This window comes from Drosophila elegans, unplaced genomic scaffold, assembly GCF_018152505.1.
Source record: "Drosophila elegans isolate 14027-0461.03 unplaced genomic scaffold, ASM1815250v1 contig_397, whole genome shotgun sequence".
In the NCBI taxonomy this organism is placed as follows: domain Eukaryota; kingdom Metazoa; phylum Arthropoda; class Insecta; order Diptera; family Drosophilidae; genus Drosophila; species Drosophila elegans.
Genome location: NW_024545782.1, coordinates 2106340 through 2120096, shown reverse-complemented (window position 1 = coordinate 2120096; position 13757 = coordinate 2106340). Strand labels below are relative to the sequence as shown.

At 44.3% G+C, this 13757-nt stretch overlaps 5 protein-coding genes across 6 annotated transcripts; 2 read left to right on the top strand and 3 right to left on the bottom strand.

Annotated features, from left to right (window-relative positions):
* Window positions 1–45: 45 nt before the first annotated feature.
* Window positions 46–1968, bottom strand: LOC108148250 (NADH dehydrogenase [ubiquinone] flavoprotein 1, mitochondrial). Its single transcript, XM_017275170.2, has 4 exons — window positions 1845–1968; window positions 1281–1637; window positions 384–1218; window positions 46–319 (listed from the first exon to the last, which is right to left on the bottom strand). Exons 1-4 carry the CDS (start codon window positions 1888–1890, stop codon window positions 133–135), a joined length of 1425 nt encoding a protein of 474 aa, XP_017130659.1. The 5' UTR covers window positions 1891–1968; the 3' UTR covers window positions 46–132.
* A 766-nt stretch (window positions 1969–2734) lies between these two features.
* LOC108148263 (E3 ubiquitin-protein ligase PPP1R11) lies at window positions 2735–3357 on the top strand. The gene is made up of 2 exons (XM_017275215.2): window positions 2735–2983; window positions 3041–3357. The coding sequence occupies exons 1-2, from the start codon at window positions 2782–2784 to the stop codon at window positions 3307–3309; spliced, it is 471 nt and encodes a 156-aa protein (XP_017130704.1). The 5' UTR covers window positions 2735–2781; the 3' UTR covers window positions 3310–3357.
* On the bottom strand, window positions 3317–5699 carry LOC108148261 (F-box/WD repeat-containing protein 5). The gene is made up of 3 exons (XM_017275199.2): window positions 5082–5699; window positions 3592–5022; window positions 3317–3532 (listed from the first exon to the last, which is right to left on the bottom strand). The coding sequence occupies exons 1-3, from the start codon at window positions 5547–5549 to the stop codon at window positions 3449–3451; spliced, it is 1983 nt and encodes a 660-aa protein (XP_017130688.1). The 5' UTR covers window positions 5550–5699; the 3' UTR covers window positions 3317–3448.
* Window positions 5700–6052: 353 nt separating this feature from the next.
* On the top strand, window positions 6053–8662 carry LOC108148185. 2 transcript variants are annotated; one of them, XM_041708764.1, is made up of 5 exons: window positions 6053–6147; window positions 6245–6319; window positions 6379–6420; window positions 6474–7358; window positions 8187–8662. In XM_041708764.1, the coding sequence occupies exons 3-5, from the start codon at window positions 6386–6388 to the stop codon at window positions 8467–8469; spliced, it is 1203 nt and encodes a 400-aa protein (XP_041564698.1). In that variant the 5' UTR covers window positions 6053–6147; window positions 6245–6319; window positions 6379–6385; the 3' UTR covers window positions 8470–8662. The 2 variants fall into 2 exon arrangements, with proteins under 2 accessions (XP_041564698.1, XP_017130583.1); XM_017275094.2 differs by lacking the exon at window positions 6053–6147 and having other exon boundaries at window positions 6216–6319.
* Window positions 8663–9199: 537 nt separating this feature from the next.
* LOC108148207 (farnesol dehydrogenase) lies at window positions 9200–10866 on the bottom strand. Its single transcript, XM_017275117.2, has 2 exons — window positions 9823–10866; window positions 9200–9744 (listed from the first exon to the last, which is right to left on the bottom strand). The coding sequence occupies exons 1-2, from the start codon at window positions 10594–10596 to the stop codon at window positions 9703–9705; spliced, it is 816 nt and encodes a 271-aa protein (XP_017130606.2). The 5' UTR covers window positions 10597–10866; the 3' UTR covers window positions 9200–9702.
* Window positions 10867–13757: the final 2891 nt, after the last annotated feature.

Here is a 13757-nt window from a genome sequence, read left to right as displayed (position 1 = left end):
AGAGTATACTGAGGTTGTTATCAAACACATTAAAAACCAAAATAATTACATCGTTTAGAGAACTATTCACTTTATATGCATCAAGTCGCGCTCGGGTTATGAAATCAATAAAATTAGCTATAACTTTGTATCTTAATTGCTGGCGCGCTTTGCATGCAGTTGCATACGTTTCTCGATCTCGGGCCGGAAGTGGCGAATAAGGCCCTGAACTGGCCAAGCGGCACCATCACCAAGCGCGCAAATAGTGTGTCCCTCAATTTGTTTGGATATCTCCCAGAGCATATCGATCTCAGCGGGTTGCGCGTCACCCTTGACAAATCTAAAGCGAGAAATCAAAATAGTAGTTCATTTTGCTTTTATAAAGGGGTATTTAGGGGATTTACCGGGTCATAATCTTGTTCATCCAGCCGATTCCCTCTCGGCAGGGCGTGCATTGTCCGCAGCTCTCGTGCTTGTAAAAGGATATTAGCCTGGCGATAGCCTTAATGACATCCGTCGACTTGTCCATAACGATGATAGCCGCGGTACCCAGCGATGTCTGGGCGGCAATTAAGCCATCGAAATCCATGATTACGTCGTCGCAGACATTTTTGGGTATGATGGGGGTGGAAGAGCCTCCGGGAATGACGCCTAGCAGATTGTCCCATCCACCAGTTACTCCTCCACAGTGGCGCTCAATTAACTCTTTCAGCGGGATTGACATTTCCTCCTCCACAGTGCAAGGCCTGTTCACATGGCCAGAAATGTTGAAGAGCTTGGTGCCCGAGTTACGAGTGCGCCCAAAGCTGGCGAACCATGGACCGCCCCGGCGACAAATGGTCGGAGCCACGGCTACCGTCTCCACATTGGTAACCGTGGTGGGGCAGCCAAAGACGCCAACGTCGGCGGGGAATGGGGGCTTCAAGCGCGGCTTTCCCTGCTTTCCCTCCAGCGACTCGATCAAAGCGGTTTCCTCGCCGCAAATGTAAGCACCTGCGCCTCGGTGCATGAAGACATCGAAGTCGTAGCCTGTTCCGCAAGCGTTCTTGCCAATGAGACCAGCCTGGTAGGCCTCGGCAATGGCCAGTTGCATGTTGGAGGCCTCGTTGTAGAACTCGCCACGAATGTAGATGTAGGCAGCCTGGGCGCCCATGGCCCGCCCAGCAATTAGACAGCCCTCCACCAGCTTGTGTGGATCGTGGCGCATAATCTCGCGATCCTTGCAGGTGCCCGGCTCTCCTGCGGGTAAACACAAAATCAGTCAAATAGAACCCCTCGGGTGCACAGCCCCTTTTCCTTACCCTCATCAGCGTTCACCACCAGGTACTTGGGGCGGCCATCGCCGGGCTTGTTCATGAAGGACCACTTCATGCCGCTGGGGAAGCCAGCTCCTCCGCGGCCGCGCAGGCCAGACGTCTTTATCTCGTTGACGATCCAGTCCGGACCCTTCAGCACAATCTCCTTGGTCTTATACCAGTCGCCGCGCTTCAGGGCTCCCTTCAACTTCCAATCGTGACGTCCATATAGGTTGGTGAAGATGCGATCCTCGTCCGCCAGCGGACCGAACTTGGTCTTCGTTTGTGGCGGAGGAGTTCCTGGGGGCGGGGCTTGGGTGCTCTGGAACCGCTGCAGCTGCAGGCTGACCGGCAAAGCCGCACCTGCAAGGCACACATGGGGCAAAATCAATAAATTGCGCATTGCACTGGACTTTTGTTTTGCTTTGCGCAAAAATTACATAATTTGATGGCAAGAGAAATAGATTGTTTTCAGGGCTGGGAGCACTTGTGGCAATAGCAAGGTTCATGCAGAACATGCTACTTAGCAACTTGGCAGTGGATGTGGGAAAATATTCGGCGTTTATTTACCAATTTGCGACTTTGTTAACAAATTAAATCGCACAATTGCAGCCATTTTCCGAACGACTGACTGACAGCTGAAATGTGACGTTTGTTCGCGACGTTGCCAGATCGTCAACTTATTTTCTGGCCTACATTTAGCAGGGGCCTTCGTGCAACAGATCAGCTGTTCATTCATTGAGGTGAACCCTCACAGCTCAACGTTATCGCTCTTAAATTTTTGAATAAAACGCGGTTTTTTGAACAAGGAATATAATAGTAGAGCACCATTCACAGATAGTCCGCACGGTTTTGCCGTGCCAAAAATTTTCGAGTTAACCCTAGATGGTGAAATAAGCTTTCCTTACCGTGACTTGCATTTTTTAGGGCTCAGACAACCTTTTAATCACTAATCCATAGAATTTAGTAAAATAAAAGCGGGACACTTGTCAAAACAGTTTGATGGAGCTAAAATCACCCCCTTGGATAGTGGATGATGGCTCAGTAAAAAATAATTGTCAAATTTAGTTTTTAGTTAAAATATATATATATATGACTGGCGCACAAAGTTTTTCCTCTAATTTAGCTAAAAAAGAACAACCTATTAGTCTCATTTAATAGCACTGTTTCTTGTCTTCTTGACATAAGTTAGATATAAAATGAAGGTGTTTTTCACAATTTATTATTGTTATAAACTATATATGTTCTTTTTTATGTTGATTTCAATATTAAAATACATATAAAATATTCAAGTAAACATATCTGACTTTAAAAAAAAACATGATTTGTTTTTCATTGACCAAGTATTGGAATCCTTCAATATTATATTATATATTACTCTTTCACTAATCTTACAGTGGAAAAAATTTATTTAGTAGCCCTAGTCTAGTGTGAGCGGACGAAAATTGTTCAGCTGTCAGACATTTAATACGTTCACACTAAGAACTCTGCTATTTGTTTGTTGAAAATGGCCCAAAGGCAGAACAATGAGGCAACCAACGGGACGACAACTCAAATAATTGACGAGGCGGATGCCAAAACTCCATCGGAGGCTGGTCGAACCACACCCACACTGCAACTGCGCCTGGAACATCCGCGGGACGAACGCCGTGTAGTGTTCCATGCCGGGGTCATAGACAACGAGCATTTGAATCGCAAGAAGTCCAAATGTGAGCCCTGCTACTCCTCCAAAGACAATGTCTGACTTGTGTTCACGTTCTTTCTAGGCTGCTGCATTTACAAGAAGCCCCTGGCATTCGACGAGAGTTCCTCGGAGGACGACGAGGACTGCGAGCACTGCTTTGGCCATCCCGAGAAGCGTAGGAGGAACGCCAAGCACAGTCACGACCACGGGGAAACCCCAGGTCCGGACGCACCATCGACATCTGCTGCGAACCCTCCTCCGCCAGCCGAACCTGTAGAGCCTGTCGAATCTCCGGACAATGGGAAGAAACCAGCCGGAAGAATTGACTTTGAACAAGCAGACAGCTCGTAGCGCGTACTCCAATTTCAATATGTATAATTATAACCGTTAACAACAGAAGCAACTAGCAGCAAGTACCTAGACTAACAAAGAGAGAGAGATACTTTTGGGCAGTAAGAACCACTTGGGGATTTGAAGTCGGAGGCTAGCTTCAGTTCTTGGGCTTGAGCTCGAATGACTCGCTCACGTTGTTGGGGATATTGAACTCCTTTGCCTTTGCCCGTGAACGCCAGACCTGTGGATGAGTACTTGCGTTAGGCACTGTCACAATGGATCAATGGATTGTTGGCATACCTTGATTGTGTAATCGTCGCTGGTGGTCACCAGCATCTCCGAGTCGTGGGGATTGAAGGCCACACTGTTGACCACGTCCGAGTGCTTGAATTTGGCCAGGCTGATGCCATAGTACCGGTCCCAGAGGTAGGCGTGCTGATCCTCCGCCCCGCTGGCCACATACTCCTCGCAGACGTCCAGGAAGATGAAGAAGCACTCGGTGCTGGGCGTGTAGGCCTTGTGGGCGCGCAGCATGTTGCCCACCCGCTTGAGGGTCATGAGGTCGATCACATGGATGTCGATCTCTTGGGCGATGGGTGGCGGCTCCAAGGGATTCGTGATCACGTAGTTTTTCGGCCAGGGGCGCGTATTCACGTACAAGTAGCGGTGATCCGGGCTCAGAGCCATGCCAATGATGTGCCCGTGCAGATCTATCACCTTGTCCACATGGTCAAATCTATCCTTGACCGACTCGTAGTTCCACCAATCCGGATCGGTGCGCGGCGTTTGCTGTTGCTGTTGCTCCGCGGCCCGCTTCGCAGCAATTCTCTCCTTCAGACTTGGGCCAGGATCCAGCTTTTTGGGAAAGTAAACGTTGCGTATGCGCTTGAACCCGATTTGGTGGGGCGTGAACGTTTTGGAACCCGTCGAAAAAATGAGATATTTGGGCATGCTGTTCTCCATTTCGTCGTACTCCTCCTGCACATCCATGGAGTTCAGTTCCTCCTCGTCGTCCTCGCTCGGTTCGTTGGCGGAGGCCACCGCTTTCCGGTATTCCTCCAAGTAGTGAATGGTGGCATCTCCGGGTCGCGTTCTCGACCGCCGCTCGCTGATGTCCGGCAAGTAGTTCTCTTCGGGAGTGGCACTCCTTGTGCGTCGCAGGCTGGCCGCATGGGACAGCGGATTGCCACTGGCCTGCGAACTAGTCCCCTGGTCGCTATTTTGCGCGGCGAGCGCAGCACTCTCGCCCTCCGGTTCCTCCTCGGTTGGCCTGGCCAGCGGATCGTTGGTCTCGTCGAGCCACGGACACCTGGCCACCATTATGGCCCGCACCGAACTGGCGTTGCGGTTGTAGAACTTGTACAGCTGGCTCATGATCGGCACATGCTCGGAGTCGATCTCCTGGTTGGCCTTGTTCAGCCACAGGACCGAGGTGCTCACCAGGTGCGCCAGCCAGTGCAGGTCGCCCGAGATCAGATATTGGTCGCTGAACCAAGTGCCGAAGATGTCGTACGGACGGTTGACCACCCGGCAGCGCAGGTGCGACTCCGTGGCCCCCAGGTAGAAGACGGCAATCTCCCCGGAAGTGGACTGTGGCGAGCCAAAGTGAACGCCGGAGACGAGGAGCAGGGTGTCGCTCTGATTGAATTGCGAGTACTGGGAGTACTTCCAGCTGAACTGCTTCATGTTGTGCGCATACTTCTCCGAGCACGGGTGCTTTGCGTTCCAGATCTGCAAGAAGGAGCCAGGAGCTTAGGCATCTCCCTACTGGAGGTTTGACCGGGACTTACTATCACATAGCCGTCCTTGGAGCAGGTGGAGAACATCTCGCCGTTGTGGGCGAAACTCACGTGCAGCACCTGGTGCGTGTGGCCGTGGTTGTGCTCCACCGTGGGCTCCAGTCGCTGCGCCTGGACGAAGGGTATGTGCATGGAGAGGCGCCGGTACTCCGACCGCCAACTCTCGGCCCCCGGCTTGAGCGGAATGCTCGGGGAGGCCCTGAAGTGCTCCTGGAACTTGTGGCGCCACAGCAGGTCGTCCTTGGCAATGCTGTGCCACCGCCGACAGCAGCGACTGGCCTTGAGCAGATCCACCACGGTCAGCTGCTCGAAGATCATGAGGAGCGCCGGTTCCGGCAGGGCCCACCACCCGAACGCGTCGGGCCCGGAGGAGCCTTCGTCGCCCTCATCCTGTATGTCCTCTGAGGGGGTGGCACTTCTGTCCCCCACCAGGCGGGCCTTCTTGAAGGTCACTTCCATTGGGTTGCCTTTGCGAATTGTGCCTTTTGCGCTGTCGGCGGACTGCAGGGTAATAACTGGTTAGGTTTTTTTCTGTTTCTGCGGCTTTGAATTCAAAGATAACTTTCTCCCCTGTTGTTATTGTTATCGTTTCATCACAACAGCTGTTGCGAAACAATCAACCACTCGCCGATAACGAATGTCGATATTAGCTAAATGTTATCGAATAACAAGTGGTCACTGAAAATAACGGGTTCTCGCTCATTGATACCCAGTATTCAGTTGGCCACAATTGTTTTTAAATATGTATGCTCGGATCCTGATAACGAATAACAGCGACTGATAGCCTGGTTTCTTAAAAAACTCAGCTTAGTTCTTTAAAATAATATTTTATGTTAAGTAACTTTTTTACTTTGGGCATTCTGAATTGCTGAAGTTTCAGCAAGTTGAATTTGGTATTGAACAGCTGGCGAACAGCTGACCGATTTTCAGTATATTTCTGCTGAGTTTTCAGAAATTCGGAGATTCAGACGTTTCGGGAATACGCAAACTATTTGAATCTGAAGTACTTATACACAGCTGCGGTCAAAAACCTTTAAAATTCATATTTCAACATATGGTAGATTAATGAACATACTGTAATAATGAAAACCATAGCCACAGCCTTTTTTGTAATATCTACTCTATAGTTATCATTATTTTCCCAATATTTCAAGCGTTCAATATACTCCAGTCTGAAAGAGGTACACGGTACCAGTGTTATTTATATAGAGCGATGTAAACAAAATCAGGTAACACCGGAAAAAATTTAGTATATTAGGCGCATCTATGTAAATTATTGTACCCACAGAATCAAAATGCCGGGACGTCTGCGCTCTTTTAGCCCCAGATGGTAAGTATGTACTTATGGTGTCCAAGTGGCCAACCGAACTTCGATCTCCACAGTGCATGGCAGCTACTGCGCCACTTTAGCCATAGTCCGCTTGCCCAGGGTCGCCTGGACGGATCCTACAGCAACGCGGTGGTGATTGCGGCAGCAGTGAGAATGCCGAGCGTTTCGTTCCGGGCGGAGGAGCAGCAGCTGGCGGGGATGGTGCTGGACGAGCTGGTGAAGCGGACCAGTGTGCCACGCGAGGAGTACAAACAAGTGATCGTCTGCTCCTCCAACACGACTCCGGCTCCGGAGTGCAGGGTGCGACTGACCAGAGTGGCCAAGGACCTGGGCCTCCAGTGCGAAACGCTCGCCCTGCAGGACGACGTCTGCTCCATCGGCGGCCTGCAAATGGCCCTGGACAGCTTGCAGCGCGTGGGCGACCAGTGCATCATCACGGGCGATCTGCGCTGCCAGGTGATGCAGCCGACGCACGGCGTGCTGGCCAACGAACTAATGGCTGTTCAGCAGCCACCGTCACGGACTCGCAACCAGGCTGGAGCGGCGTCGAACACTGGACTGAGCACTCTGGGAGCCGCTGCCCTCTCCTGGACCACTATGCAGACGGCCCAGCGGCTGCAGCTCCAACCGCTCGCCCTGCTGCGCGAGTTCGCCGTGGAGCAGGACCACGAGCAGGCAATGTACCGACTGAAAGACAGACAGCCCATCACACCCAGCGAGATTCACACCTGGAACATGGTCACGGGCACGCAGAAGGCACTGCCAGAAGGCGTTCTCGGTGACCTCCACGCCAACCGCCTGTGCACGCACGACTTCAGGCAAATCACAGCCAGCCACCTGCTCACGCACCTGGTGCACTCGCTTCCCGCGGGCGGACTGGGATGCACCTTCATGGGCATGCCGGATGGCCGCTCCATGGTCTTGGTTCTCGAAAAACTGTGCGTTTCGGTCGTGCTTGCGTGGAGTCATAGGACCCTTTGTCTATATATATTTTTCAAATGCAAGTCCGAGTAAATCATGGCCATAAGCATGATCTACTTGATCTGATCTAAAACGGAAAAGCTTATGGTGCTTATGACTCATGACTCCTATTGCTCAGTATTAATTAACCCAGTATTCAGTTTACAACAATTATTTTAAATATGTTCGGATCCTGGTCCCGATTACGAATAATAGCCTGGTAGCTGACTGAAAGCCTGGTTTCTTAAAAAACACAGTTTAGTTCTTGTTTGTAAATATCTTATTAGGTACATTCCTTTTAAAAGAATATTTTATGTTAAATACCTTTTTACTTTGGGTTATCCCGAAATATAAACTGCTGAGATTTCAGCACTAAAATACTTAAGCGCTAGGGACACGATTCTCATAGAAGTAACACGGTTAGTGCCCGGAATACTCGGTTGGAACTAGTGCTTTTCCCGTTAAGTCGAATCACAAAACGCGAGTTCTTTCGAATAAGATGTTTAAATTTGTTTAATTGCTGATTATCTTATTTAGAAATAGAAATTGCCCTGTCCCACATTTTGCATTTACCCCTTGGCACAAAACGCCTTCGGTAGACAGCATTTGTTTTAAGCAATGTTTAAAGAATAGACCATAAACCCCATGAACTTTAGGTGAATTATAAGAGTCACTACATAAGCTACATGAGCCTAACTGATACTAAGGATTATCGAGCGAATGGCTCATGACCACAAAGGGAACTATGAACTATTGCAATCATGCTTTTACTTTTACTTTTACTAAATTAATCTAATTTATTTAAGGGTGCCAAGCATCGACCAGGAGCAGGGCCTGCCACTGATCACTCTGTATACCAGGGAGCCGTGTCCGTTGTGCGATGATCTAGTGCACCAATTGGAGGAGCGTTTTGCAGGACAATACCGTCTGGAGAAGGTTTACATCGACCGCAAGGAAAACGTTCGGTTCCTGCGTCTTTTCAGACATGACATTCCTGTTCTGTTCCTCAACGGACAGTTCCTATGCATGCACAGGTTGAATGAAGAAGCGCTGATGGAGCGACTGGAAGCCCTAAACCGATCGCGTTGAGAGTGCTGAACACATTGCTATTCCAGTACACTTCATAGGTTCGTACTGTTGCTATTGTCAAATCTTTTATTTTGCCCAGGGCTCTACTTATTAAATAGGTCAACTAGTCGCCTTATGTACAGCTTTTTAAGCTCTAAAGTCATTCAACAAAGTCCCCTGAAAATTACAAAACAATAAAATTTCACAGACCATACCATTCATGAACGAATTTCTGACCCTTCTAAACAAAATTAATTTTTGTCTTGCTCCAAATGGTCAATGGGCCAAATGGGCCAAAACTAGGGTTTCACTAACTTCTTTTGAAGAGATGTTAACTAATTGTTAATTTAAGAGTAAAAGAGAATTTAATAATTTTCTAAAAGTGTGTAACAGGTCAAAGAAAGCAATTTCTCCCTAAAGTAAAAATATTTTTTTTTTGAGCAGGTAAGTACAAAAGTTTAGGAGGGAAAAACGGTGGGTTGAAAGGCAATTTTAAAATTTCTGATATATTTTGGGAACTTTTTTCTTCTTCTTTTGTCAGGAACGGAAACAAAAAATGCATTTTTAAGCGAAATTCCTAAAAAAAAAGTCTATACAAGTACTAAAACATTTGTGCATAGCACCATACGAATCCTGTTACTTTTTTCTCCAATATTATTGCAAAACTTGAGGGATTGAGTTTTAAATAAGTCTCAAAACAACTACTTTTTGTTCAGTTTCAATTTCACCCCATTATTTAGTCATATAATGATTACTCTTTAAATTCCTTTATTAAGCTTGACAAATAACGCTTGAGTTTTATTTTAAATAAACTTATTTTTCTAACACCAACACTGCTAAAATATAAAAATAAAATTTTAAATTCTGGTTAACCCGTAAAAATGTATCAGACATTTTCTTTGTTTTCATTTATCGACTTTTTAGGGTCGAATGCTATCTTCTGCCTGTTTCATAATTTTTGGGAAGTACAATATACCCTTATATGTTTTTCACGAGTAGCATGTATAGTTTATTTATTTCTGCACATAAATATACCGCCTCATTTTTGGGGGTAACGCATTGAGTTACTCCTGTTTATCCTGTTTAAAATGATATAGCTTATTTGTTTGCAAAGTTCAGAAAAATTATTAAAAATAAAATCAAAATTTGTTAATAGTATTAATCGTTTGTTACAAATGTACAATCCGGCATCACATAGTTGACTATTTAGGTCATCCCTTACTCTTCAGAAATAGCTTAAGTACAGCTTGGATTTCAAAAGATTTCGCCCATAGGCTTGATAGTAATTTCGTGAACCTAAAGATAAAGGGTAGAATCGTAATCGGTATCGGTTAGTGTGTTAATATTGGCTAAACTCAGAGGAGATCTGCCCACCTGGACATGCGGTGGCGTTCGCAGAGCGTACATCACGGCGTCCGCTATGTTGGCTGGATCCAGCCTGGCCATGTCCTTCACGTAGAAATGGATCTCCTCCGGGAAGATGTTCGTGCTCACCGCCCCGGGACAAATGCCGGTCACCCGGATTTTGTTGGTGTGCAGTTGGAACTCCTGACGATAGGTTTCCGTGATGGCCGTGATGGCGAACTTGGTGGCCGGATAGATATTGAACGAGGGCAGCACGTCGATAAAGTTGAGCACCTGGTGTCCGGCGATGCTGTTGATGATGAGCACGTGGCCCTCGCCGCCCCGCCGCTTCATGTTGCCAAAGGCCTCGCGGGTGCACCAAATCACACCCATCACGTTGGTGTCGAGGACCTCCCTGAGCTTCTGCGTGTTGCCCGGAGTGACCAGTTCCGTCTCGCGCGTGATGCCAGCATTGTTCAAGAGCACGTCGGCGCCCTCAAGCTCGCGTTCGATCCACTCGAAGGCGCTGACCACTTGATCCTCCTTGGAGACGTCGCACCGCCGTGGAATGAAGTTGGCCTGCAGGTGACTGGGCAGACTCTTCCTCAGCTCCTTCAGCTTGGCCTCCCGCCGTGCTATGCCCACCACCCGCAGTCCAGCCCCGACCATCGCCCGAGCACAGGCGGCTCCTATTCCACCGCTGGCGCCCGTTACCACAGCCAGTTTGTTCTGCCAGCGCTCCATTCCGCCGGTGACTGAAGAATGACGAGCTGACACAGGTCTCAGCCCCACAAACAGCTGCATGGCTTCGTGCTTAGAAATTAGGGCTAATCGCCAATGCTGAAATATTGTGGCTGAAATCGAAGAGCTGTGGTTTCACCCGGAATGCGGTGCAATGTATATTAAATTCTGGAGACAGGATCCGTACATTCAATTTACTATTTAGGTCGAAAATACTATGTCTTATATTACGAGTTAAATTGGGTGCTATACCCAATTACACTTATTTACAAACGGTATCTTACTCCTAACATTTTCAAAATAAGGAAACAAAGATATTCCCATCAAACATGTATTTGTATTAATTGCAAAAAAAACAGGGGCCGTAAGTAATAAATTACTTTTTTTGAAGAGTCATTAACTATTTTTAATTAATCATGCTAAAGATCATAAAATAAAAAAAATTGAGCTGTGCCTTAGTATTAATTTAATTTTATCAAACTACGTTTATTAAAACTTTAGGGATTAACTAACCAGCAAGAAATCAAACTTCGGCAATCCGAAAATTAAATATTTTTAAAACATCATCATTCCTATTGTTCCCATTGGAGCTATTTTATATAGTCTTCCGATTTAAATTAATTAATTCTGAAACATGTAACCATTACTATGTATTGAAAAATATAATTTAAAAAAAAATTAAAAACAACTTTTGGGACAATTTTATGCAGATAGTTTCTTGATCAAGAATATATATAGTTTATAGGGTCGGAAATGTCTCCATTAATGCGTTGCAAACGTTAAAGTGAAATTATATTACCATTTTCAAGGGTACAAAAATTAACAATTATCTGACTGCCAAAAGAGCATTAAAATGTTGTACTGCTTACATCCTGATAACTTTTCAGCAAAGTATCTGACTCTGCTTAAGAAGGCGTGCAAATTAAAAAAAAAATATTTTGATAATTTTTAATAGCACAACATCTCAGGAATATCCTGTGAAAATTTCTTGTCGACCGGACTAAATCTCGCTGAGATACCGATTATCTCGTAATCGTGTTCCAGGCAGGTATGCGGTATGTAGAAAACTTTAGACGCGTTTTTCACAAAAGTATACAGAGAAAATTAATCAAGTATATTGCACTTCATCTGAGAATATTCGTACTCAAAAACAATCCAAGAGCAAAAATTCTCACTTTGAGTCCACTTTACTGAGTTTGAGTACAAATTTTCAAGAATGATAAAACTCAAAATGAGAATCTACCAAAATAAATCGGCGAAAAATGTAACTAACATTTTCTTTCAACTTTATTGTCTTTGTTAATTATTAATTTACGTGTTTAAATCAATCTTTTTACTTGCGAAATATTTTTATGAAAAGCGCACGCCTCGACTGAGAATTGAACTCGGGACCTTTCGCGCTCTAGATGTAAGCCTTAACCACTCATCCACGCTCTAACTTGACACTAAGCAAAAGCCTCACAGCTATATTATTTGAAAAGACGAATTCGTATTTAAAGCAATGATATTATTTAGAAATGATATATAAGCATTAATAAAATAATAAGAAAGGAAGCAAACTTCGGCAAACCGAAGTCCATATACTCTTGCAGCTATTGATAGAATTAATTTTTTTAAAACATTAAAATTATGATTTACTTGCGTATATGTTTAAAAAAAATTAAAGCTATTATGATGATCAGCTCAGTTATTAGATAGTTATTTTATATATTTTTATTATTTCTATGGGAACTATATAGTCGTCCGATTTTGATGAAACTTAAACCGAAATTCTGAAATATTTAACCATTACTATATGTCGAAGAACTAATAAAAAAAATTTAAAAACAGCGAAGTTATAATTTTTTTTACTTTACTTTTACTGATTGTTCCTATGGTGATGATGATGAAATTTTAAACGTAATTCTGAAATATTTAACCATTACTATATGTCGAAGATCTAAAAAAAAATTAAAAAACAGCAAAGTTATAATTTTTTGGGGAAGTTTCATGCAGATAGCTTTAAAACTGAGAGACTAGCTTGCGTAGAAACGGACGGACGGACAGACGGACATGGCTAGATCGACTCGCCGAGTGATGCTGATCAAGAATATATATACTTTATAGGGTCGGATATGTCTCCTTCACTGCGTTGCAAACTTCTGACTGAAAATATAATACCTTCTGCGAGGGTATAAAAATAAAGAAAAACAATAAAAAAAAAGATTCACACAACTTGAAGTGAACTCGGAATCTTGGGTGTTGGCTAGGTAGTTTAGGTAATTTTTTTTTAAATGGGTACAAATATTCTTAATGTGAGTTCTGGGCAAAATCTTTACTCAAAATATATCCTCAAGTTGAGAACTCAAATTCTCAATTTCTGAACGTCCGAATTTTTTCTGTGCAGGATTACTTGATAACCATTCTTTAAAACGGGGTACTTAGACCGACCGTGCGCTTCAAAAATTAAAATGGAAAATTAACCAAAAGAGCCACCATTCTGGTCTCCGAAGAGAGCTTTGTGTTACCACTGACCACAATCAATATTTAGCGGGTCCAATTTAAGAAATAATTTACCCTGTATTTCCTCAATTCAAGGAAAAGATGTCCTTTTTTAAAAATTTTGTAGTGTTTTAAATTGATTAAATAGAGCAAGATTTGTTCTTATTATAAGAACCAATAGTGTTGTTTAATTTACTATAAAAACGTATACGTTTTTAAGTCGTTGCGTAACGTAACTCAAATAGTAATGGTCCGATACAAATGTTTTTTTTTAAAGAGACTACGACCGACCGCCGCCACTGGATATATAATATATATATATACAAAAATTCTATATACTCTTCATATATAGGCATTTACTGTGTAAAGAACTTGAATATTTACATATATCCACTCATACATGAGAAAAAAAAAACGCAAAAATCTTTTTTTTTAAGTCGCTGAAACCATCCTGCCCCGTAATTTAATAATAGTTTTAAGTTATATTGTAAAAAAGTAATTTATGTTTAAAAATATTTAGTGAGAATTTGTCTTCCCCAAACTTAAAACCTATTTTTTATAACATTCGCTTCACCAAATTGATGCACACTTTTGGGAGAAAATTAATGCCCAGGCGGCGTTAGCTGCTCTGAAATGAGGAAAGTTGCCTTTTTTGTTTCCTAATAACTTTTGATTATGTCCTATGCATCAAAAGTTAAGAAATCTCAAGGGCTACATATATTTAATTTACTAAAATGAGTAAA